Source organism: Nerophis lumbriciformis, linkage group LG07, assembly GCF_033978685.3.
Source record: "Nerophis lumbriciformis linkage group LG07, RoL_Nlum_v2.1, whole genome shotgun sequence".
Classification (NCBI taxonomy): Eukaryota; Metazoa; Chordata; class Actinopteri; order Syngnathiformes; family Syngnathidae; genus Nerophis; species Nerophis lumbriciformis.
In genome coordinates this window covers 18,427,870-18,454,543 of record NC_084554.2, presented here as the reverse complement: position 1 = coordinate 18,454,543, position 26,674 = coordinate 18,427,870, and the positions used below count along the sequence as shown (strand labels likewise).

The following is a 26,674-nucleotide window of genomic DNA, read 5'->3' as shown; positions in this document are numbered from 1 at the left end:
GTAACGAGCACAGGACATGCACGGCGTCTTGCACGAAGAGCTACACTACAAGGTGCGCCGTCCTGCCGTGACAGATGGACGCATGCAAACACTTTTCACTTACTGCTCTTTTGACCTGGAAAATGTGGCGAAGAATTAGAACACAGTGGGAAGACTGTCAGACATAACCGTACTGTCCTTACTGTGTACTCCTAAAGGAACAGTCAAGGGTACAGATGTGTGCGTGTGCGTGTGCGTGTGCGTGTGTGTGTGTGCGTGTGTGTGTGTGTGTGTGTGTGTGTGTGTGTGTGTGTGTGTGTGTGTGTGTGTGTTGTCGGGGTGGGGGGGTTTTCTGTGCTCCACAAACAGACGTGAAGGGAAAGTGAAGAATAAAAAGGGAGGGGGCTTCCTCACCCCATCGTGATGGGTGGGATTTGGGAGTTGGAAGTAACCAGTTGGCAGCCACAACTGGGTCACATGACCAGCTCTGCAATCAGTGTGTGTGAAGCAGAGAGAGAGAGAGAGAGGGAGGGAGAGAAGCGCACATTCCATCCAGCATCAGTTTGTATTTGAGACTCACGAAACATCAAGAGCTCACCTGAGTAACTGAACTGGAGGAAATATCAGCACCAGACGGATAAAAACAACAAGAGAGGAAAAGTTAAATCTCCGGAGACCCAAGACGAGATGTCGTCTCTCTCAGATCAGACGCCCGGCTCTCCTTTCCCCGAGTACAGTGAGCTGTGTAAGGTGGCTTCCCTGCCGCCATCGGCGCCGACTCAGACTTGGGATTGGCAGTGTCACCCAGCCATGGACGTGAGCACCGCAAGTGGACCCCTGGCACCTACCGGCCTCGGCGGCGAAGACAAGCTGTGCTTTTTTGAGCAGACGGGAAGAGTCGACGTGGACGTTGAAGTGAAGATACCCGGCGGGGTTGTGACCATGCCTGGAAGCACCTCCCTAGGGAACACATCCCTGGGCAGTGCAGGAGAGAGCCCAGAGAGTCTCCGGTCCTTCTCCCCTTTCCCATCCCCAGCTTCACCTGGAAGTCTTCTCCCCACTCCTGCACTGGAATGCGGGGTCACCAGGAGGGTCTCTCTGTCACCGGGTCCTCAGTCTCCAGCCGTCCGCACCAACACTGTGCCTCCACACTCAAAGGGAGTCCCCTCGATCGAGGCGTCTACTCTCGGTGGATACGCATCACCTGAATCTTGGAACAACTCCATAGTTACAGAATCCAGTCCAAAGGTTGCCATGCCTCAGGTGCCTCCTAGCTACTGCACTATAGGAGGTAGCAATGGTGACTACTTCAAGAGGAACGACGAGAATGCGGTCCAAGCCGGGACGAGCCTCGGGAAGCAGCAGTTACCTGTGGGCTCCTCAGGGGAAAGCAGCGAAGAGGAAGAAAGTGAAGCTGGCGAGGAGGACTTGGAGCCGTGTTTCATGGGCAGAGCTCAACAGCAGAGGAAGGTGATGCGACGTGCCCTGTCCGACTGTTCCCACCTGTCAGTACCAACCAGTCTAGAGCTGCCTGATAAATACCCAGGCGGAGAAGGCTTGGGATTGGACCAGCAAGCATCACTGTCGAGTGGGTCTCGCCGGGCCCAGCATTGCATGCAGCGCTCGCTTACAGTTGCAGAAGATCAGGACCCTGCTCCGATACCAACGCTCTCGGCAGCCGGCACCACGCACATCGACCTGAGGCAAACCCCCCCAGAACCTGTCCTGAACCTCTACCCTTTCCCACCACAGAAGGACGGAAATGCTTCTTCCACTATCTCCTCCTTAGCCCGCATGGAAGGCTTTCGGATGGAAAAGGAACAAGGTGACATCCTGCTTCCGGTCCCTCCCAGTTCCAAAAGCTTTATCAGCATGGACTTTAGTAATGCTCTCTCGTTTGGCTCAGAAACCAAAGGTGATGGTTTTGGTCACGTCCAGCCAGGTACAAATAAAGACTTGGATGGTATTAGAGTGAATACAAAACCTAACTTTGGTGCAAATGTAGACTCTGAAGTGGGCAAGAAATCAGCTGTAGGGTCGGATTTTCATGGCGATGGTGTAGAGTCCTTGAACAAGCTCGGTGTGAACTCAACAAACCCTTTCTTCTCAGTTGGTGGTAGGTGATGTTCAGTTTGCTCTTACTGTCTTTTTGAAATGTTTCATCTGCATCACCATTCAGAGCTTTGAAATATGAAATGTTACGTAAATATGAACATGCCGTAAATACTTGATTGGGTTTGATGGAGTCAGTCTGGTGATGGTCTTGGTTAAGTTAAGGCAACAATTCATTTTCTGTGTGCACCAAGAGACCTAAATTTTAGTAGTAGGGTGTTTGTCCAATAGTTTTTTAAAAAATGTTGAAAGATTTTAGGAGTCTTGAAAGATGTCAGAGTGTGAGACAAATTGAGAGGTGGGAAACATCACCAATCTAAACGAGAATAAATGTAAGGCTCAAAGGGGTTTGAGCTTTAGCGTAACTAAATAAACATTAACTTGTTAGGTTCCTTTACAACGAGCAGAGAATGGAAAATGACACATTTTTAAAACATCACGCTAAACAGGATGGTTTGGAGGGGTAGGAGCGAGCCAGTGTAGCGTATATCTCGACATGTTAGCATACAGACTTAATCGTTTCCCCTGTTGGTGGTCTGTACTAATTATAAAAATGTTTAGCTTTAGTTTCTAGATATTTTTTTTTACTAGTTGCCAATATCTGACCTATTATATATATAATTATCACAAAATATTTAGTCATTTTACGATTAAAAATAAGAAATAAAAATTAATAACATTAATTAAAAATTAATTGGGATATAATATTATATTATTTATACAGTGGTATCTCAAGATATGAGTTTATTTATTTCTATAACGCAGCTCGTACCTTGAAAAACATGTACTGTGAAACCAGGGTTGTCTATTGAAATGAGTTAAAAACAAGTTATTTGGTGCTTGGCCCTCCTAAAACATAACGATTTGAACATGTAACATGCTTTTTTAGGAAAAAAAAACAAAAAACGTATCGATAATAAATATTGTTTGAAAAGCTATACAATAGATGGTAGTACAACACAACTATAGTATTTTCATGAAGTAATGTAATAATAATTTTACCTTGGAGAGTGAAATTATATGTTCAATCACAGCATCAGCACCTTCTCCATATTTTCATGGATAAATGTCTACTGTTTCAATATTATTTTAACATTCTTAGCTTGCGTTATCGACTCCAACTGCTTCACCAAGTGAGCTCGCTACACACTTTGTGGTGTTTTTGATTATTTCTTTAATTCAATGACTATCATCCACTTCTTCTTCCTAGCACTCTTTCACCTTCCCATGCTTGGATTGACAAAGTTATGTCCATCCTGAGTTAAAAAATAATGCTAGCGAGTAAGACCAGGTGTTTTGATTGTATTTTGCGGGGTTAACTGTGACATTCACTACGCCAACTAGTGCTGGGGAGGCTCGGAACCTGCAACCTAAAGCATAACAATTGGCCGAGAGACAGCTCATATCTTAGAAAAAACCTCACATGAGCTACAGGTACCACTAGATTTATTAAAAAGTCTTGTTTTTTGTTTTTTTAGTATAAAGTAGAACATAATCAACATGGCACTTAGAAATATGTTGTAGTTGTCAATCAACTTACTTCATGCGTGCATCCTCTCATGAAATATTTGTTCTAATATTGAATTAACCAACACAGAATTCAGCCTCCAAAGCACTGATTGATGCTCTCGATCAGGTGAATTAAGCATGATCCACTCTCGGAAAGGCAAAGAGAGAATGTTGTGTGCTTTTTTGTGATGTCCTTCCATAACAGTAAGTGCTGGGTTGTGAACACAGAACAGGAAGTACAATATGTTGCACTTCCTTTTTTAGGGAGCCAAAACCTTTGAGGTACAATATGGCGACTGAGGAATTGTTTATTTGATTTCCTGCTGATGAGTACATTTAGCACTTTGAGACGTAAGCAGTCCAGAATCTTTTTGGTAGTTTCTAGGGGTGTCCAGATATTGGTCTGATATCAGCAAAAGAAACTACTATCGGATGACAGTTAAATGTCCTCCAATAAACATATACTGTTGGTCTTTTCTTGTATTTTAGTCGAGTCATTTACAAAAGGTAAACATGGTAGGCTATAGGCTACTAGGAGCTAGCAGCTACACTACAGCTAAGCACACAATCTAGACATTCGTAATAAGTGTCCTCCATTGAACAATCTTGCAGTCTAAACTTAGACTTAAACTTAGACTTCCTTTTTATTGTCATTCAAATTTGAACTTTACAGCACAGATAAGAACGAAATGTCGTTACATAAGCTCATGGTAGTGCAGGATAAAAAAGCAATAAGGTGCATATATAAATAAATAAATATATATAAATAATATGCGATGAGGTGGCGACTTGTCCAGGGTGTACCCTGCCTTCCGCCCGAATGCAGCTGAGATAGGCCTCAGCACCCCCCGCGACCCCAAAAGGGACAAGCGGTAGAAAATGGATGGATGGATAAATAATATATAAATATATATATATAAAATAAATAAATGTATGTATAAATAAATAGATTACTGTACAGATAAATTCAACACATTCACATATTAAAACAGCACATGTGGCAATCTAAACAAAATACACAGTGACAAAAGCAAAAATTAACATCTACTAGGGTTGGTTGATGCTGTGAATGTTGGTATCGTTCAGATGAAGTGAATACAGGTCGAGTATCACCAATACTGATACCGATACTTTTGTGAATTTGTCTGTAGTAAGTTGTATAGATCAGTGTTTTTCAACCAGTGTGCCGAGAGATACAGTCTGTTGTGCCGTGGGAGATTATGTAATTTCACCTAATTGGGTTAAAAATATTTTTTTACAAACCAGTAATTATAATCTGCAAATGTGCCGTTGTTGAGTGGCGGTGCTGTCTAGAGCTCGGCGGAGTAACCGTGTACCGTATTTTTCGGACTATAAGTCGCAGTTTATTTCATAGTTTGGCCGGGCTCCAGTGCGACTTATATGTTTTTTTCCTTTTTTATTATGCATTTTCGGCAGGTGCGACTTATACTCCGGTGCGACTTATACTCCGAAAAATATTGTAATACTCTTCCATATCAGTAGGTGGCAGCAGGTAGCTAATTGCTCTGTAGACGTCGGGAACATGGTTTGTCGTGATCACAATATGCAGGCGACAGTGGGAGGCAGTGTGCAGGTAAAAAGGTATCTAACGCTTAAACCAAAAATAAACAAAAGGCGAGTGCCGCTAAGAAAAGGCATTGAAGCTTAGGGAAGGCTATGCAAAACAAAACTAAAACTGAACTGGCTGCAAAGTAAACAAAAACAGAATGCTGGACGACAGCAAAGACTTACAGCTTGTAAGCAGACGGCGTCCCCATCATTTTCAGCGGATTGCATTTCAAAATGATTAACCCCCCATTTTCCTTTCACGCAAGATCCACCCAGGAATCCCTTCCCTACTGTAGCATGGTCAAGAGTGGACTAAAATTTAAAAATCAACAATGTCCCCACAAAGAAGGATAGCATCCGCACAACTTAAATAGTCTTGGTTGCAAAGCAGGTGCGGGGGAATAGCGTTCAAGGAAGACATGAAACTGCTACAGGAAAATACCAACAAAACAGGAAAAGCCAGCAAAATGGGAGCGCAAGACAAGAACTAAAACACTACACACAGGAAAACACCAAAAAACTCAAAATAAGTCACGGCGTGATGTGACATGTGGTGACAGTACAACTACTTTGAGACAAGAGCTATAGTGATGCATGGTTGGTTATGGTTTAAATTCATATCCAATACTTGCGAGAACATTTTTTTATGTTTTCTGCTGGTGGTGTGCCTCAGAATTTTTTCAATGAAAAAAATGTGCCTGGGCTCAGGAAAGGTTGAAAAATACTGGTATAGATTATGAAAACACAGGAAAACTATGTTATGCAAATGAAATATTTTTTAATAAACAAGTAAAAGTTATTATTATTATGTTCTACAAAACAAAATTTAAAAAGGTAGTACTATCAAACAATTGCATTATAATCAGATCAATCACATTTAAAATTAGAATATTCCTGATTAATTGCAATCAATTACTTGCTTGCGTAATTCAAATTGGATTAAATGAAACTCAATATTTTTTCACAAATGCAATTTCACTGTCATATTGTAATACACAAACAGTGTTTTATGTTTAACTTTAATGTATGTCATTTATTTGTTTGAACTTAGTTTTATCTAAAGTACAGTCAGGGTTTATTTTATAGTGGAATTTCTCACAGAGCACACCAGTCAGGGTCTCCATGATTAATTGACGTATTGGAAAGGCATTAATCAGCATTGGTGGATCACGTACAGATACAGATCTAATCTCCACCAAGAACTAAGTCACATTGTGTGTGGGGATACAATACTATAATTTCACTCAAATGGAATCAAATGAAAATGTGAATTTTTAACCTTTAATTACTTTTGATAAAAACTGTACTGGTTATGACAGCTTAACTCATCACAAACAGGGTTACGTTTTAAAAGTGTGTATTAAGTTTATTGAACGTATGAATGTGAGAGTGATGGGATCTTGTCTAGTAGTGTCCTTCAGTAGTATCCTGTGTAATAGTCTGGTAGTCTCCATCTTGAATTGTGGCTCTTATGAGTGTAGGTTCCATGTTTTGGTTGGCCGGATGATATTATTATTGGACATACAGATTTTTGCCAGCAACTGTTTGCCTTTTTCAATTTTAGTCCACTCTTGACCATGCTACAGTAGGGAAGGGATTCCTGGGTGGATCTTGCGTGAAAGGAAAATGGGGGGTTAATCATTTTGAAATGCAATCCGCTGAAAATGATGGGAAGCGGCACTCTACTGCCATCTGACATGTGGATAGTGCACCCCCATAATTTGTCACGGTTCATGTGTCAGGTAAACCGTGAGTAATGGGACCATTTGCATCCATGTATGTGTCCACAAATATTGCACAAACCAAAAACCTTTCAGTTATTCTAAGACGACGAATAGCTGTCTAAATAAGGGCAAACGTGTTTTGTGAAGCATTGCTGGGTTTGTTTACTCCCAGAAGAGTTTTATAGCAGAAATGGGGCAAAGCAAGAGTGTGTGGACTAGATTTACTCAGCCTGACATGAGGTCATCATGACCTGAGGTGTGATGATACAGATGTTTCATTTACTGAGTCAACATAAGTCATTTGTTTATGTCCTGCTGCGTGGCTGAATATATTATCATCCACCGTGTTTGCATATTTTAATATTGCTAACTGAATGAGAACAATACTAAACACTTTCAAAATACAATGTGCAGTGGGGGGTTATTATAAATCTTGTTAGTTGCAGTTAATCACATCGTTATGCAAAATAATTCAAGTATTCATAATTCAAAATTAAGGTAGAATCTGTTTAAGTTGACCTTGTTTATGTGGACCAACTCGTCAAGTCCTGGGGCCTCGTGTGTAGAGAGAGTTGTGTGGGTTTCCTACTAAAAATAGTAAGTTATAATCTAGAAAATGCCGTACGCATGTAAAAATTGAGATGTATTAAAGTGTTGGCACGCACAAATCCAAGGACATTACTTTGTTACATCGCAATCTACTTGGAATTGATACCAGATGTCTGCGTGGCTTGACACGCCCAAATCCTTTTTAAATATGCAAATCATATTGAAAGTAACCATGGGACTGAAAATAGGGTTGATATTATCGGCCGATAAATGCGTTAAAATGTAATATCGTAAATTATCGGTATCGGTTTTTTGTTATCTGTATCGTTTTCTTTTTTTTTTTTTATTAAATCAACATAAAAAACACAAGATACACTGACAATTAGTGCATCAACCCAAAAAACCTCCCTCCCCCATTTACACTCATTCACACAAAAGGGTTGTTTCTTTCTGTTATTAATATTCTGGTTCCTACATTATATATCAATATATATCAATACAAGGGATACAGTCCGTTAGCACACATTATTGCGCGTGCTGCTGGTCCACTAATAGTACTAACCTTTAACAGTTAATTTTACTAATTTTCATTAATTACTAGTTTCTATGTAACTGTTTTTATATTGATTTACTTTCTTTTTTTAGTCAAGAAAATGTTTTTAATTTATTTATCTTATTTTATTTTTTTAAATTTTTTTAAAAGTACCTTATCTTCACCATACCTGGTTGTCCAAATTAGGCATAATAATGTGTTAATTCCACGACTGTATATATCGGTTGATATCGGTAATTAAAGAGTTGGACAATATCGGAATATCGGATATCGACAAAAAGCCATTATCGGACATCCCTAGTTGAAATATATCTGCTACGGCAGTGTTTTTCAACCTTTTTTGAGCCAAGGCACATTTTTTTCATAAAAAAAATACAGAGGCACACTACCAGCAGAAAAGGTTAAAAAATGAAACTCCACCAGGTTGTTGTGCCTTATTTTGAGTTTGTTGTTGTTTCCTGTGTGTAGTGCTTTAGTTCCTGTCTTGCGCTGTTATTTTGGTGACCCTTCCTGTTTTGTTGTTGTTCTCCTGTAGCAGCTCCACGCCTTCCTTTGAGTGCTATTGCCCGCAACTGCTTTGTTTTCAGAATCAAGACTATTTAAGTTGTGCGTACGCTATCCTTCTTTGTGGGGACATTGTTGATTGTCATGTCATGCACGGATGTGCTTTGTGGACGCCGTCTTTGCTCCACACGCTGTAGGTTTTTGCTGTCGTCCAGCATTCTGTTTTTGTTGACTTTGTAGCCAATTCAGTTTTACTTTTGTTTTACATAGCCATCCCTATGCTTCAGTGCCTTTTCCTAGCGGGACTTGCCTTTTGTATTAATTTTTGGTTTAAGCGTTACATACCTTTTTACCTGTCTCTCGCTGTGCTCTGCATATTGGGATTGCCAAGCTCTACACAGCGCAGGCACTAGACAGTGGCATATTATTATGATTATTGATTTGCAAAAAATATTTTTTGGACCAATTAGGTGAAGTGGCATAATTTCCCATGGCACACCAGACAATATCTCAGGGCACACTAGTGTGCCGCGGCACAGTGGTTGAAAATCACTGTGCTACGGGAACTAAAAACTAAAAAAAAAGGAAGGAATGGTCGGGCATCAGGGAAAAAGGTGAAGAAGAAGATGCATGTACATCGTCAAAAAAGATGAGTGTTTGAAAAGATAGTCGCTGCAACTGTCCCCTTTTCTCCCTCACTCGAACGTGTTTTTCCCTCACCAGTCCGGAAGCCTATTGTAACAGCAGTCGGTGGCAAAATAATTGCCTATATAAATTAGTATATGTCCTAATATGAGAAATGAGGACGTTATAACATGAAACATTAAATACATTGGCTAAAATGTGCATTTTGTGTCCTTGCCTCAATCTTTTTTACATTGTTGAAATCAAATGTTGCTGAGTCTGAATATCGAAATGGGAGAGGGGGTGTAATTGTTCATATGTCTCTGATGGACACATCAATCAGTCTGAGGAGTAAAATGTGGCTTTTTTTTTTAAACTGTTACTCGACCTCACTTCTGTGTCTCGTTTAAGTACCCAAGCCTGCAGAAATGTGCGTACGGCAGCTATGGAGGTGGAGTGAGGCAGCACACAATTCCATGTCAACGTCAGTCTTGATACATCTCCACTTTGCTGTGAAAATGGGCATACGAAAACGTTTTTGTGGGCACGCAAGCTTCTTACATGAGGCCCCTGGTCGGTTCTTCTTATTACTGGAAAGTGGCCACTTAAGTCGACGTTGACATGCAAGGTTGACGGGAAGTCTGTAATGAATGCGGATTTACAAATGATAATGGAAGTGTAACAGTGTAGCATCACTCAGCTTCACAAACACATTTAATACGTAGCAGAAATGATCTGTGATGCACTTTAGCCAAATTGGCACTATATTTAGTGAGTAAAGGTACATATTAAAAGTGACAGAGTTACATGCATTTATTCGCTGATCAAAACAAGCTGTCATGAAGGTATTCACCACACGAGTGAGAGCAGAGATCTGCCACCACAAGCCCAGGAAGTGTGCAAGCCAACCTTATTTACTTCCATAAGTGCTAAGAAACCACATCTTAGAAACATTTTTCTGTTGTTTGGCAACACTTTGAACACCAGTGCTCGACTTATTTCACCAGGAAAGGCAAAGTGCACGATGCAAGAGACGTACTTGATAACATCACTGCATCACATTGTAATATAATGTGGTCATGAACCATAAACTGTTTTTTTTGTTTTTTTCTTGTGACTTTAGACATCAAGGTCAAGTCAGACAAAAAGGAGGAAAAGCAGGATGTGGATGAAACTGAGCAGAAGAGCGTGAAGGTTGAATGTGCAGTCAGTGAAGCAGCAACTAAGATGGAGATTGACAAAGAAAAACAAAACAAATTGTGGAATGAACCTGAAAATCTGCATGAGAAGGAGAAGAAGGAGGCAGAGAAGTTTTTAAATGAAGCCAAAGGTGAGAAAGAGAAGGGAAAAGAATCAGAAAAGATTCCTAATGAAAAAGTGAAAGTTAAAGAAGAACAAGAGAAGGTTGAAGAAAAGACAAATCAGTCTGAGAAGGAAAAAATATTGCAGCAGAAAACGGAAGATAAAAGTCAGAAAGTGGAAGAAAGTGCAGCCAACAAGAAGACAACCACAACTTTTGATGAGGTGGAAAAAGTGGAAACGTTGATGACAAAGAAAGATGAGAGCGTTGAAAAGAAAATGTCAGAAAAGGATGAAAAAACTAAAAAAGTGAGCAAAGATCAGCATGTTGGAGACAAGGTGGAAACACCGGAGCAGCTGGTGACGTCTGTTAAGATCCACGCTGCTCCTGAAAAGACAGAGAAGATGTCTGACGTGATGACGGACATGTTGGAAGCTTCTAAACCTTCAGTTGTTGTGGAGAAAGTGAGGCTAGAAGAAGAAGTGAAGATAGTCAGTGGGAAAACAGTAGAGGTGAATCAGATCACCCAGAAAGAAGAGCCGAAAGACAAAATTAAGATTGTGGAGAAGGAGGACAAGAAAGACGACAAGAAGGACCAGAAAGACGTCAAGAAGGACGAGAAGAAAGACGAGAAGGAGGACAAGAAAGACGAGAAGAAGGATGAGAAGAAAGACATCAAGAAGGATGAGAAGAAAGACGAGAAGAAGGAAAAAGCAGTGAAGACAGAAGGAGTCGACAAAGCCAAGAAAACAAAAACTTTCACTAACGGGAGCAGTGGAACAAGCAAAGAATCAACAAGTGCCGACAAAAAGACCAAGGTAAGATTAACAAAGTATAAACTTGTACTGTAAGTTGTCAAAAGTAGGATGGAGTATATTACATACTGCAATTTTGTTTATCGGCCGATATCAGTAGCAAACCCATACCAAACTTCCTTTCTGCTTTCTAATCCTAGTAAAAGGTTAGTATGTAGCATATTTTTTGGACTATAAGGCGCACTTCAAATAAGTGTATTTTCTCAACAATTGAAAGTATGCCTTATAACCCGGTGCGCCTAATGTACGGATTAATTCTGGTTGTGCTTACCGACCTTGAATAATTTTATCAGGTACATGGTGTAATGATAAGTGTGACCAATAGATGGCAGTCAGACATAAGAGATACGTGTGGACGCCCCCTGTTCAATAAATGACGCTAGAAAGTACCCGTTAGGAAGCATCACCAAAACGTTGATGTTTCATTAAGAATATTGAACATTACACACGACACTCGTGTCAAAATGTTTTAGTACGTCTTTGGTAAAGTACGATCCCGATCGATTGTCGGCGCATTACGACTGTTGTAGTTAGATGTGCTGTGCTTTACATACGGGTATTATTAGGAAATATATTATCTGGCGTTTTGTTCCGCAAAATTATGCAGAACCAACTTTCCTTACCTATTGGTTCCTGCTAATGTGTATTTGGGATCTGTATAAATTCCGAAAATGTACGCACATCCGCCATTGTATTCCCTGTCGTAGTCAATAAGATTTTTTTTTTCTCTATCCTCTTGTTGTGTGGCATTCATCCTTCGCTGTTGCCATATCTAACACAGAGTACTGTACAGCTTGGACTTATATCTGTCAGTAGACTTCCTTTGGAAGCGCCAAAAACTAGCGGTACAACAAACATGACAAGGAGAAGACCCTGTTCAAGGTGAGCCGCATAAAACGACTTCAAGATGATCTGTAAAACATAATCTATGCAACATTTTGACCAAACAACCACCTACTACAACCACGCCCACCTCAACCGACGCACGGAGGGCAGGGTTGATGTGTGGGGGGGCGGGGTTTGGTTGTAGCGGGGGTGTATATTGCAGCCCGGAAGAGTTAGAGCTGCATGGGATTCTGGGTATTTGTTCTGTTGTGTTTATGTTGTCTTACGGTGCAGATGTTCTCCCGAAATGTGTTTGTCGTTCTTGTTTGGTGTGGGTTCACAGTGTGGCGCATATTTGTAAAAGTGTTAAACTTGTTTATATGTCCACCCTCAGTATGACCTGTGTGGCTGTTGACCAAGTATGTCTTGCAGTCACTTACGTGTGTGTACAGAAGCCAAATACAACATGTGACTGGGTTGGAGCGCTGTTTGTACTGGTTGTAGAGGTCGTTAAAGGCAGTAACATCACGGCACACCCTTAATATTGTTGTTTGGGTGAAGACATTCGAGAGAATGGTTGCCCTGAAATTCGGGAGGGTTGGCAAGTTTGACACTGTCAAGCGCCATTCATATAAAACTCGCGGGCCGCACTAACATTACATTTTCATATTAAGGTGCGGGCTTCAAAATAACGTCTCGCCGGCCGTAATTGGCCTGCGGGCCGCGTGTCTGAGACCCCTGATTTAATCCTTTGTAAATTGAAATGTCATCATGTTATGATGGTAACATCAGGCTCATTAATCAAATTTAAAAAAGAGATACTTTACACTCAGTGTGGCCATTTCCTCAATTTAGTCAGTATCGTATACCTATTTTGAGTGTCGAACTACTTGTCAGTAGTACCTGGAGCCAAAGGTCAACTCATTACATTTTATACAAGTATTTACAAATTATAATAAGATTGTATTCAAACATTCCAAGGATTAGCAGTTGATGTAGAAGCAGGAACACATTTGATTTTGATGATATCAAAACAGTATTGCCAAGGAGTTCTAAGAACATGTTGGTACGTTGTTGTTTTTTTGCCTCATTTCTACCAGCAAGGATTTTCACACTTCAAGGATTCATTTTCAGCTCAAGATCCTGATTAGATTTGAAATGTGTGGAATCTAACATACCGTATTTTTCGGAGTATAAGTCGCACCGGAGTATAAGGCGCACCTGCCGAAAATGCATACTAAAGAAGGAAAAAAACATATATAAGTCGCACTGGAGTATAAGTCCCATTTTTTGGGTACATTTATTTGATAAAACCCAACACCAAGAATAGACATTTGAAAGGCAATTTAAAATAAATAAAGAATAGTGAACAACAGGCAGAATAAGTGTACGTTATATGATGCATAAATAACCAACTGAGAACGTGCCTGGTATGTTAACGTAACATATTATGGTAAGAGTCATTCAAATAACTATAACATATAGAACATGCTATACGTTTACCAAACAATCTGTCACTCCTAATCGTTAAATCCCATGACATCTTATACGTCTAGTCTCTTACATGAATGAGCTAAATAATATTATTTGATATTTTACGGTAATGTGTTAATAATTTCACACATAAGTCGCTCCTGAGTATAAGTCGCACCCCCGGCCAAACTATGAAAAAAACTGCGACTTATAGTCCAAAAAATACGGTACTTAGTGTAAATTACCTGGAGTCAATTACTACTCTTATATTTCCAAGTTTACTCCATTAAGGTCATTTTCAAGTAGTTGATTATACAGTATAACCATTTATTATCTTAGGAATAATACTTCACTGGCAATACGATTCATAATACAAGCTACTTTTAGCAGATTGTACTAGCACTTTTTTACCATTACTGAACAGTGAAGGGCGCTAAAGTCAAACACAATTCATTCCATGATACTGGTCCTAGTTTCAGTTTTTCCCCCACAAGTAGTAGAAAGATTATGTTGCTGAGTCAAACTGTATTATTAATGTGTAACATTTCAACATCCTTAATCACTAGGAGTGTCCCCCATACATTTTTTTCACTTCTGATACGAAACCAAGATTGGAGCTTGGCGGACTGGCTGATACTGATATTGATACTTTTATGTTATAGTGTGGGATGTTAAAAAAGGTTTGACAAGTGAAATTAGTCAAACAGAGAACAATGGTAGGTATGCAAAACACAAAACTATTTATTATTGACGGTCTGGAATGGACTTATGCTGTCTTTGCGGTGAGATGGAGTGGTAATTTTCTGGGGGGTGACACATCACCATAATTCATGAAGTTAAGCTCATGGCGCAGTAAATCAAATTATGCGGACACACTTGTTACTGGATACTTTCTAATATGCTTCTGCCTTGGAGACTTTGTATGTGTAAGTAATATGCAACTATAATTATTTTATACTTGTTTATATTGACAAATGTGCTGTTTTAGACTGTTGTCCCCATTTTATTCTTCTGTTTGCTCTATTTTGCTCTCCATCCATCATGTGGATCAGCCTGCTGGAGTTACGGCTGCAACCAAACCGAGTGCCGCCGCCAAAACACGGCAGGTCACAGCCGCTGCTGGTAGCAGTTCTGCAGCAACAACCACAAAGCGCCCCACGCCTCCATCAGCCACCGCCATCTCAGACAAAAAAAACACAACCACAAAGGCCCCATCGACGGCTGCTGCTGGCCCAAGGCGGCCTTCCTCCAACACTACAAGCCGCCCCTCATCGTCAGCCACCACTACTACTACAACACGTGACGTCAAACCCAAGGTATGATTTTATGGTGTAGAGCAGGGGTAGGGAACCTATGTCTCTAGAGCCAAATGTGGCTCTTTTAATGACTGCATCTGGCTCTCAGATAAATCTTAGCTGACATTGCTTAACACGATAAATAATGAATAATTCAGCTGGTAATCACAGTGTTAAAAATTACGTTCAAAATATAAAACATTCTCATGCATTTTAATCCATCCATCCGTTTTCTACCGCACCTGTTCAAGAAGTCGCATTAATGGTAAGTAGTATTTTATTTATTATTGGTTAACTTCAGAATAACAATGTTATTAAAAAGAATAAGAGACTTATTATACTCAAAAAATATGGTCTTACTTAAAAATGCACGCATCTAGTTGTATTCAGTGTTACAAAATATTATATGGCTCTCACGGAAATACATTTTAAAATATTTGGCTTTCATGGCTCTCTCAGCCAAAAAGGTTCCCGACCCCTGGTGTAGATAAAGGAGCTAAGCAAAACATAAAAAACTGCATTTATATACCAGAAGTCAATAAAAAAGGTGATATTGTCCAGGGTGTACCCCGCCTTCCGCCCGAATGCTGCTGAAATAGGCTCCAGCAGCACCGCAACACGAACGGGACAAGCGGTAGAAAATGGATGGATGGATATTGAATGTGATTAGCACAACCTAAAATGCCACAGTTTTCGGCAGCTTTTTCAGGAAGTTGCAGCAAAATGTGCAATTTTTCTAAGCTTCTTTTTTTTTTTCAAATACAATTTTATCAACTTTAGAATTTATGAATTTGTTATGAGTAGGAATGGGAATTGATACGATTTTTACTAGAGATGTCCGATAATGGCTTTTTTGCCGATATCCGATATTCCGATAATAATAATAATAATACATTTTATTTATAAGGCGCCTTTCTGGGCACTCAAGGACACCGTACAAAATCACAACAATTAAATCAAATTGGATAAAAAAAACAACAACAAAGAGAAAAGAAAAGATGATTACAATGAATAAGCGGTCAGGAATAGGTGTGTTTTGAGTCTTGATTTGAAGAGGGATATTGAGTCTAAGTTATGAAGGTCTGGTGGTAAAGAGTTCCAATGATGTGGGGCAGAGCGGCTGAAAGCTCGGGCACCCATGGTGGACAGTTTAAATAAAGGGACAGTGAGATGGATGGATGAAGAGGATCTTAGGGAACGTGAGGGCGTGGCGACATGGATCAGGTCAGAGAGATATGATGGAGAGAGGTTACGGATGGCTTTTGGTGGATATTTGGATATTGTCCAACTCTTAATTACCGATTCCGATATCAACCGATACCGATATATACAGTCATGGAATTAACACATTATTATGCCTAATTTTGTTGTGATGCCCCGCTGGATGCATTAAACAATGTAACAAGGTTTTCCAAAATAAATCAACTCAAGTTATGGAGGAGTTCAAGTACCTCGGAGTCTTGTTCACGAGTGGGGGAAGAGTGGATCGTGAGATCGACAGGCGGATCGGTGCGGCGTCTTCAGTAATGCGGACGCTGTATCGATCCGTTGTGGTGAAGAAGGAGCTGAGCCGGAAGGCAAAGCTCTCGATTTACCGGTCGATCTACGTTCCCATCCTCACCTATGGTCATGAGCTTTGGGTCATGACCGAAAGGACAAGATCACGGGTACAAGCGGCCGAAATGAGTTTCCTCCGCCGAGTGGCGGGGCTCTCCCTTAGAGATAGGGTGAGAAGCTCTGTCATTCGGGGGGAGCTCAAAGTAAAGCCGCTGCTCCTCCACATCGAGAGGAGCCAGAGGAGGTGGTTCGGGCATCTGGTCAGGATGCCACCCGAACGCCTCCCTAGGAAGGTGTTTCAGGCACGTCCGACCGGTAGGAGGCCACGGGGAAGACCCAGGACACGCTGGGAAGACTATCTCGCCCGGCTGGCCTGGGAACGTCTCGGGATCCCCCGGGAGGAGCTGGACGAAGTGGCTGGGGAGAGGGAAGTCTGGGCTTCCCTGCTTAAGCTGCTGCCCCCGCGACCCGACCTCGGATAAGCGGAAGAAGATGGATGGATGGATGGAAGTTATGGAAAAAAATGCCAACATGGCACTGCCATATTTATTATTGAAGTCACAAAGTGCATTATTTTTTTTTAACATGCCTCAAAACAGCAGCTTGGAATTTGGGACATGCAGGAGGTAGAGGTGGGCGGGGTTGGGGGGGAGTAGCGTGGGGTGTATATTGTAGCGTCCTGGAAGAGTTAGTGCTGCAAGGGGTTCTTGGTATTTGTTCTGTTGTGTTTATGTTGTGTTACGGTGCGGATGTTGTCCCGAAATGTGTTTGTCATTCTTGTTTGGTGTGGGTTCACAGTGTGGCGCATATTTGTAACAGTGTTAAAGTTGTTTATACGGCCACCCTCAGTGTGACCAAGAATGCCTTGCATGCACTTGTGTGTGTGAAAAGCCGTAGATATTATGTGATTGGGCCGGCACACAAAGGCAGTGCCTTTAAGGTTTATTGGCGCTCTGTTCTTCTCCCTACGTCCGTGTACACAGCGGCGTTTTAAAAAGTCATACATTTTACTTTTTGAAACCGATACCGAAAATTGTGAAACCGATACCGATAATTTCTGATATTACATTTTAAAGCATTTATCGGCCGATAATATCGGCAGTTCGATATTATCGGACATCTCTAATTTTTACGGTATCGATTCTGCTTAACGATTTGGTTATTTATTGGTGGTTCTCTTATTGATTCTTATTTGGATAAAAAAGAGAACCAAAAAGGTGGATTAACATACATTTTGTTTGGTTTTGTGCTAACATGACCTTCTAAAGCCACCAGTGAGGTCTTAAAAGGCGCATAGCATACAAAAACTCCTTAGACTCTAGTTCTGTAGACTTGAACAAAATAAAACATGTGGAAATTACACAAGAATGTAACATTTTAAAAATGTTAAGAATCTGTGTCATCTGCCTACAAAATATACCATGCAATTAGGGATGTTACGGTATTTAAAAAACACGGTTATTGTGACAAAAATTATCACGGTTATCTTTATTATCGCTGTAAGTTTTTGTCTGCTTAACAGTTTTAAAAAGCATTAAAAACTACTTATACTGAAATCTTTTCACAAAGTTTTTTATTAAAAAAAACAAAAAAACATTTAAAATGTATGTATGTACCTAAGTACAAATTGAATATGCATATGAAAGCAACACAAGCATTATAAAGAAAGTAATATGGCAGAAACACAATAATAACATAAATAAATGTGGAAATTGTGAGAGATGGCACCTGATGGCCATAAGACATAACTGCACGTTTTGTCCATATAAATGAAAAAATAATTAATGTATGAGATCTAGTCTTATACATATGACTGCATGATTATGGCCAAAATAATAATTAAGATTATTTGTATGAATATTAATCTTTAATTATTATTTTGGCCAAAATAATAGTTAAGATTATTTGTATTAATATTAATCTTTAATTATTATTTTGGCCATAACCATAATCAGGAGATTATCATACTTCAACATCTCTAACATGTAAATGTTGTCTCTTTGCTAGGTCAGCAATGCAATTGAAAATATGTTCTTAATTGTCTTACGGTGGATAAATAAATATATAAATATATGTCAGCTAGTCAGTAGATGTTTATACACATTACCCAGAAGGCTTAACGCTGTAGACTGGAAAAGGAAGTAGGTCTGAGTATCACGGGAGGACGACAATTGTGTTTTTTGATCAATAAAGAGTTGATCACTGTTACATGTTACTGTTCTTGCTTCGTCTACAAAAGAAACAAACATACGTTTTGATTACACAGTTTACGTGCGCGTTTGAGCGGCGCTCAGATACAAAAAATTTTGGCCATAATGTGCGGTTGTCAACATTGTGAGGCTGCACATAATTTGCGGGGATTGGTTGAATTTGCGGATTTCTGGAGGAACTAACATATTACGTGGTTTACACTAATTCAATCGCCAGAGTTGTATGAGCCATTTAAGTTTTATTTTATAAAATAATATTGTAAGAACCACAACTGATAAATAGTAATGGTGGATTATTGGGATATATGATATTCTGAGTGTTAAAAAAAACAACAATGAACATGAAACCCAAAATTGGACCACAAACTGCGACAAGATTCAAACTGAACTGTTTCACCCTAACATGTCCCCCATAAATAATGTACTTACAGCGTGAAGAATCAGTATTTCATCCCCTGCTGATTTAATAGGTGTAAACCCTTACAAAGATGTGAACGGTTTACAATTTGTATTTGTTTGTTTATTGTAGAGGATCTTCTTGATAAACACAGTCGGTCATTTCTTGTATTTTTCTTTAATTGATGCACACATTGAGGTATCGATGGACACAGTATAACTCTGTGTTTTATAAGGCATCAATGCTTCAGTATCATTTGACCCAGCACTATTAAACATGACATAATCACCAAGACACTTAATTGACTTGAGTTAGTCTGATTTTTGTTGATGATTACCGATATTTATTGAAAGCATGACTAAAAGAAAACCAAGCCGACAAACAAATACTCATTTTAACAGCAGTCCAGACTCCAAACTTGATACATAAGTACTTCAAATGAACAGTGTATTCCCTAAGGAGTTGGAGTTAGAGCTATTTCAAATCCATCAGTGCTACAAATAGATAGATAGAGAGTACTTTATTGATTCCTTCAGGAGAGTTCCCTCAGGAAAATTAAAATATCAGCATCTGAATCATTGCTTAACTAGAATGTTTTCTTATGAAGCACATTAACTATTTTTCATGCATATAACATTAGACTATGTCCACACAGACAATATTTTTCACACTTTTTACTGTGTTTTGGCTATTTGTCCACATGCTAATGTGTTTTGATCCTTACAAATTGAGCAATTATGCGTTGATGAGTAAAACTGAGGTTTTTGGCTTGTGTCATTAGAAAAGTACTACTGTATACATAACCCTTTGTTTTGATACTATTTTAAATTTAAATTGATATGCTGACCACCGAAAATTGACTGTCTTACCAGCACTTTGCCCCCCTCTTTTGGTGTCCCCCATAACTACATGTGTTGCCAGGGGGCCGATAAAATCTCTTCATGGTGCAGCTTGTATCAGTTCATCAGTTGAATCTTTTTTTTCATCTTATATCATATATATCAGTTCATAAGTTGAATTGAGTTTACAGCATGTATCAGTTAATCAGCACGTATCAGTTCATTAGTTGAATTGGTTTTACAGCTTGTATCGGTCCAAAAGCTTGTATCAGTTCATCAGCTTGTATCAGTTCATTAGTTGAATTGGTTTTACAGCCTCTATCAGTCCATCAGCTTGTATCAGTTCATCAGTTTGTATCTGTTCTGCAGGTTTTATTTTTATTTTTTTATTTTTTTTATTTAGCCTTTATTTAACCAGGTAAAAAAAATCCCATTGAGATCAAAGATCTCTTTTTCAAGGGAGACCTGGCCAAGAGGGCAGCAGCAAGGTTACATTAAAAACAGTAAACAACACATAAAACATCACATTTACAACATTAAAACTTGCTCACATGTGCATACAGACAAGGTAGACTGCATCAGTTCATCATCTTGAAATAGTTCATCAGTTAGTATCAATCCATCAGTTATTTATCCTGTATGATTCCACCAGTTATTATCAGTCCATCATCTTGTACAGTTCATCAGCTTGTAGCAGTCCATCAGTTAGTATCAATTCATTCGATTGTATCAATTATTTAGCTAGTATCAGTCCATTAGTTAGTATCAGTACATCGTCTTGTATGAGTTCATCAGTTATTATCAGTTCATCATCTTTAGGGATGTAACGGTAAACAGTATAATGATAAACTGCGATAAAATTCGAGACGGTTAGTAATACGGTTTACATTTTTAATTACAGAAAAAAATCCATTTATTAATGCATTTTAGGCAACACTGCTTACTTCCTGAAAACTGAAGCGTCGCAGAGATAATGTTCCCTCTGAGTAAACTGAGCCGATCGCTTCGTTTCATTTCATTTCACTCGCTTCTACTTCCGTGGAGTCTTGGCGTGCATTTAAGAGCGCAATGCTGTTGGAGGATAAAAATATTTGATGTTGCAGTTTTATTTTGAACGTGCAACTAGCGTCCTTCCATCAGCTGCTGGGACTGAGAGTTACCATGCAGCAGGCGATGTGTCGGGAACGTTGTCACAACATGTTTATAAGGTCTTTAGTTTGTTGACTGGAATGCTCAAACGTCCTTTATTTAACTGCTAACTTTGTTAGTGTTCCAATAACATCAATACTAGCTAAATGTTTTGTCATCTTATCGATTGAACGGTGGCTGAGTTGTCGGTGAGGCACAAAAATTGTGTGTTTATTTTCTTTGGCTAAACTGCTGCACTGAAATACATTTGTTGAAAAACAAAACCTTGTTTATTTGACTTTATCAATCAATCAATCAATTCCTTTATTGTCATTGTCATAATAACACTTAAGTCCTACATTAACAACGAGATTTTGTTTGAGCTTTGTCCAGCGGCATAGAAACTACATTGATGTGCAGGTAGACAATAGTTTACATTTGAGCATTTTAGCATTGTCAGGAAGATCGCGATAAGAGGGACGTGGCGGTGGGAACAGTCAGATGTCTGATGGGTGTTACGTTGATGTTGCAGCAATGCAATGTCCAGAGCACAATTATTGAGGTGGTGAAGAGTGAGGTAATAAGATGGTCCGGGGCAGCAAAGGGGCAGGCTGTTCATTTAGCAGTCTCACAGCCTGGGGATACAGACTGTGAGACATTCTGGTGGTCCTGGCGCGAATCGATCTATACCTCCTTCCAGAGGGTAGTAGGTTGAAGAGGTCATGTGCTGGGTGGTATCTGTCCTTCAGGATGTTGTGTACTCGCTTTAGGCAGCGAGTTGTGTACATGGCACTCATCTCTGGGAGTATCGTCCTTGTAATTTCCCCCGCCGTTTTAACCACTCGCTGGAGGGCCTGTTGGTTCGCTTTAGTGCAGCTAGCAAACCTTCATTAGCCAAACTGCTTTGTGTTTTATATTGATATCAAAAAAGTAAAAACCATGTTTTTTACATTACTTGTGATTTTTTTCATTCCACAAAGTAAATGGTAAATGGATTATACTTGTATAGCGCTTTTCTACCTTCAAGGTACTCAAAGCGCTTTGACACTATTTCCACATTCACCCATTCACACACACATTCACACACTGATGGCGGGAGCTGCCATGCAAGGCCCTAACCACGACCCATCAGGAGCAAGGGTGAAGTGTCGTGCTCAAGTACACAACGGACGTGACTAGGTTGGTCGAAGCTGGTGATTGAACAGGTTGCTGGCACGGCCACTCTGCCAACTGCGCCACGCCGTCCCCAATGGTTATTACTTTAATAACCATTCATGTGACATAGCATTTTGTTAATGATTTATGGCGTATAGTTAATTCCTATACGAGAAATTTCTGCTCAATCTCTCAGTGGATCTGTCCCGATACAACATGTACATGTACACACATTAGTACATGTAAATGTATGTATATATTTTTTTAAATACCTCTCTATGAAAATGTAAAAATACAAATTAAGGCATCATGTAATACAAATTTTACCCACTGATACTATTAAAGAAGAAAAACACAAATATTTGTCTTTAAATATTTAGATAACGTTTATCTATAGCATTTTTATTAGATATTAATGTACGAAGGTCCTGAGTAGTCTTGGGTTCAATCCCGGGCTCGGGATCTTTCTGTGTGGAGTTTGCATGTCCTCCCCGTGACTGCGTGGGTTCCCTCCGGGTACTCCGGCTTCCTCCCACTTCCAAAGACATGCACCTGGGGATAAGTTGATTGGCAACACTAAATTGGCCCTAGTGTGTGGATGTGAGTGTGAATGTTGTCTGTCTATCTGTGTTGGCCCTGCGATGAGGTGGCGACTTGTCCAGGGTGTACCCCGCCTTCCGCCCGATTGTAGCTGAGATAGGCTCCAGCGCCCCCCGCGACCCCAAAGGGAATAAGCGGTAGAAGATGGATGGATGGATGGATGGATGATGGCGTTGCGTTCACACCCCAACACTGTTTTACCTAACATGATGAATAATCCTGATTGATAATCATGATTACAATATTGATAAAAATAACCTTAATTATTATTTTAAATACAATTTGCAGCCTTATGTATAGGACTAGATCGCATAAATGAACACTATTTTTATCTAGATCAGGGGTCGGCAACCCGCGGCTCCGAAGCCGCATGCGGCTCTTTGATCACTCTGATGCGGCTCAGCTGCATACTTGCCGACCCCCCCGATTTTTCCGGGAGGTTTCCGGATTTCAGTGCCTCTCCCGGAAATCTCCCGGGGCAAACATTCTCCGATTTTCACACGGACAACAATATAGAGGGCGTGCCGTGATGGCACTGCCTTTAACGTCCTCTACAACATGTCGTCGCGTCCGCTTTTACACCATGCTATCTGCGTGCCGACCCGGTCACATGTAGTATGCGGCCTCTCCTTACACACGTAAGTGACTGCAAGGCATACTTGGTCAACAGCCATACAGGTTACACTAAGGGTTGTGATATAAACAACTTTAATACTCTTACTAATATGTGCCACACTGTGAACCCACACCAAACAAGAATGACAAACACATTTCGGGAGAACATCCGCACTGTAACACAACATAAACACAACAGAACAAATACCCAGAATCCCATGCATCCCTAACTCTTACGGGCTACATTATACACCCCCGCTACCACCAAACCTCGCCTCCCCCCCAACCCCGCCCACCTCAACCGACGCACGGAGGACCCCGACTTAAACAAGTTGAAAAACGTATTCGTGTGTTACCATTTAGTGGTCAATTGTACGGAATATGTACTGTACTGTGCAATCTACTAATAAAAGTTTCAATCAATTCTGCCATATTACTTTGTTTATAATGCTTGTGTTGAGGTGCATGTATACATTTTGAATGTGTTGTTTGTGTTTTTAAAAAATAAAACTTGGTTAAAGGATTTCAGTATAAGTAGTTTATGAAAATTTTGAGCATATTTAAAATTACTCCTATAATAATGACAGCCGAGATAATTTTGGTGACAATAACCGTGGTAAGAAATTTTCATACCATGGCATTCCTAATCATCTTGTATTTTTTAGTATCAGTCCATCAGCTTATATCAGTTCGTCATCTTTTATCAATATCAGTCTGTCAGCTTGTATTGGTCCACCAGTAGTATCAGTGTATCAGCTTGTATCAGGTCATAATCTTGTATCAGTCTATAAATTAATATGAGTTCATCAGCTTGCATCAGATTACCAGTTACCAGCTTGTGTCAGTTTATTAGTATCAGTATCAGTCCAATAGTAAGTATCCGTCCCATCAGCTTGTATCAGTTGGTGTCAGTCGATCAGCTTCTCTGTTCTTTATCTTGTATCAGTTTCATACTGTATCAGTCCATCAGTTATTATCAGCGTGTATCATTTCATCATCTTGTACAGTTCATTTTCTTGTATCAGTTATCAGTATCAGTTCATCATCGTGTATCATTCATGAATTATTAGTCCAATAGTTAGTATCAGTCCATCACCTTGAGTCAGTTCATCAGTTAGTATCAGTTTATCTGCTTTTATCAGTTCATCATCTTGTCTGCTCATCAGTTAGTATCGCAGCATTCAGCTTATAATGGAGCATTCAGCTGTATGTCATATCACAATGATTGTTAATCATTTCGGATCAGATTTATGTTCCATTAAGTCCTTATAGTCGGTCTATTTATTTATTATAAACATATTCATAATGTTGAAAATAAGTGTATTTTGTGTTCCTATAATTGACTTTCTGTGTCATCACAACAGACTCTCGCAGAGAGGCGCCCCCCCGTGCCAAAGGCTGGTACTGCTGCCTCAAGTCAAGCAGGCTCGTCTGCCGCCATCAAAAATGGAACAACGAGCACAACATCGACCACGAGAACAACAACATCAACGCGTACGACAACATCAGCTCGCACTACCGCCCCCAAAAAGCCGCCGGGTAAGGCAGACATGTCTCCACACAAATAATGCCATGTGACGCCTGCGTGACATCAAATGACATGACATCTTTCTAGAAAGCTGATTTGACATGTTTCCCCCACTTGCTGTGTGATGTATAAAATGTACAAAGTTGTGGAGCTTACAGAAAAGAAGACAAGTTTGTTTGTGCGGGTAAGTAGATGCATTTTAAAAAGACAATTGTGGTTATAATCTTTTTCAGCCTCGAGGACAGACAGCCAATCAGGTGTGGAGAAGAAGCCCAGCACTCTAAAAACTTCCACAGGTATAACGTTCTTTTTTTGTCGTCTGTAGAAAATGGATGGATGGATGTGTACAATTAATTATATTAAAGTCCACAGATTAAACATAACAATAAATAATAGTGGGTTGTTACTTACAAGGTCTGACGGGAAACAAAGAAGTATAACACATACACTCATCATAGGTACTATCTGCAAACTCCTGTTGGGCTCTTAGTGATTTGCAACATTCTGTTTCTAAGATGGACTAACTAACAACATTTGTGTGCACAATTTACACTGCAGTAGAGAAAATCCTACTTGACACATGGTCAGATTTATACATAGAGGCTCAAATATACTCAGTATACCTCGGTTTTTGTTAGTCATTAATTTTGAAAGGTCAAACACAAACAGAATTGTACGGAAAGCAAAGTATTTTTTTTGCATCAGAAATAATGTAAATCAAATTAATTTGTTTAAGACACCCACACATATTACCATTTAACACACTTTAAAGTGCATCCAAAAAGTATTGAGTGTAGAGATGTCCGATAATGGCTTTTTTGCCGATATCCGATATTGTCCAACTCTTAATTACCGATTCCGATATCAACCGATACCGATATACAGTGTACAGTCGTGGAATTAACACATTATTATACCTAATTCTGTTGTGATGCCCCGCTGGATGCAGTAAACAATGTAACAAGGTTTTCCAAAATAAATCAACTCAAGTTATGGAAAAAAGTGCCAACCTGGCACTGCCATATTTATTATAGAAGTCACAAAGTGCATAATTTTTTTTAACATGCTTCAAAACAGCAGCTTGGAATTTGGGACATGCTCTCTCTGAGATAATCGTGATACTCACTACAACTATGGGAAATACTATACTTTGACTTTCACAAAGTGCATTATTTGTTTTAACATGCCTCAAAACAACAGCTACAAAAACAATGAAGGCACACAGCTTGAATCCAGAGTATACTAGAGTAATAAAGTAAACAACATAGTAGCTTTAGTGCAAGACTGCCTGGCATACTGTATAACAGTATAAACTGGGCTCAATCTGCCCTGCTCTATCGTATTTGTATGAGTAACACAAATGTGCTGCAAGCTAGTGGTGAGTGCTTGAAGTGGCCTAGCAGTCAGTCAGAGCTTCTGAAATGCTGCGTTAAGACAGGGAACCTCCGTTCACTGCAAGCTGCAAAGTGTGCGCCATGCAGGGCAGACTAGCCACCGTAGTTTTTGCCATACTGCTTGCGTTGTCCCTGACCACAACGTGGGCTTTCGCCTTGGGGTGGTTTTTGTTGTATTTTTGTTTTTTCTCGGCGGAGTCTTTAAGCGACAACTGTGTGGTACTACTTTTTTTCTGTGTTTGCTTTTCATCCATCTTCCACTTGTATTCATCGTGTATCTCCTTATGATTCTTGAAGAGATGGGAGATCAAATTGCTGGTATTAATGGAAGACGTCTTGGTTCCTCCTCACATAACCAACTTTTTGCAGTCATTGCAAATTGCCAGTTTTTTATCCGTTAGACACACTTTAAAATAATCC

General features: G+C 39.8%; 1 protein-coding gene across 9 annotated transcripts in view; it reads left to right on the top strand.

The window, feature by feature from the left end:
* Positions 1-26,674, top strand: part of LOC133609784 (uncharacterized) — a 243,781-nt gene that overhangs the window by 170,499 nt on the left and 46,608 nt on the right. For 8 of the 9 annotated variants that reach the window (XM_072913470.1, XM_061965731.2, XM_061965728.2 and 5 more), the window contains 4 exons: positions 10,247-11,241; positions 14,589-14,852; positions 24,697-24,871; positions 25,094-25,156. In XM_072913470.1, the coding sequence (XP_072769571.1) occupies positions 10,247-11,241; positions 14,589-14,852; positions 24,697-24,871; positions 25,094-25,156 (1,497 nt within the window). Of the gene's footprint in view, positions 1-524; positions 1,805-10,246; positions 11,242-14,588; positions 14,853-24,696; positions 24,872-25,093; positions 25,157-26,674 lie in introns of those variants that run through there. The other variant, XM_061965730.2, reaches the window with a different exon arrangement.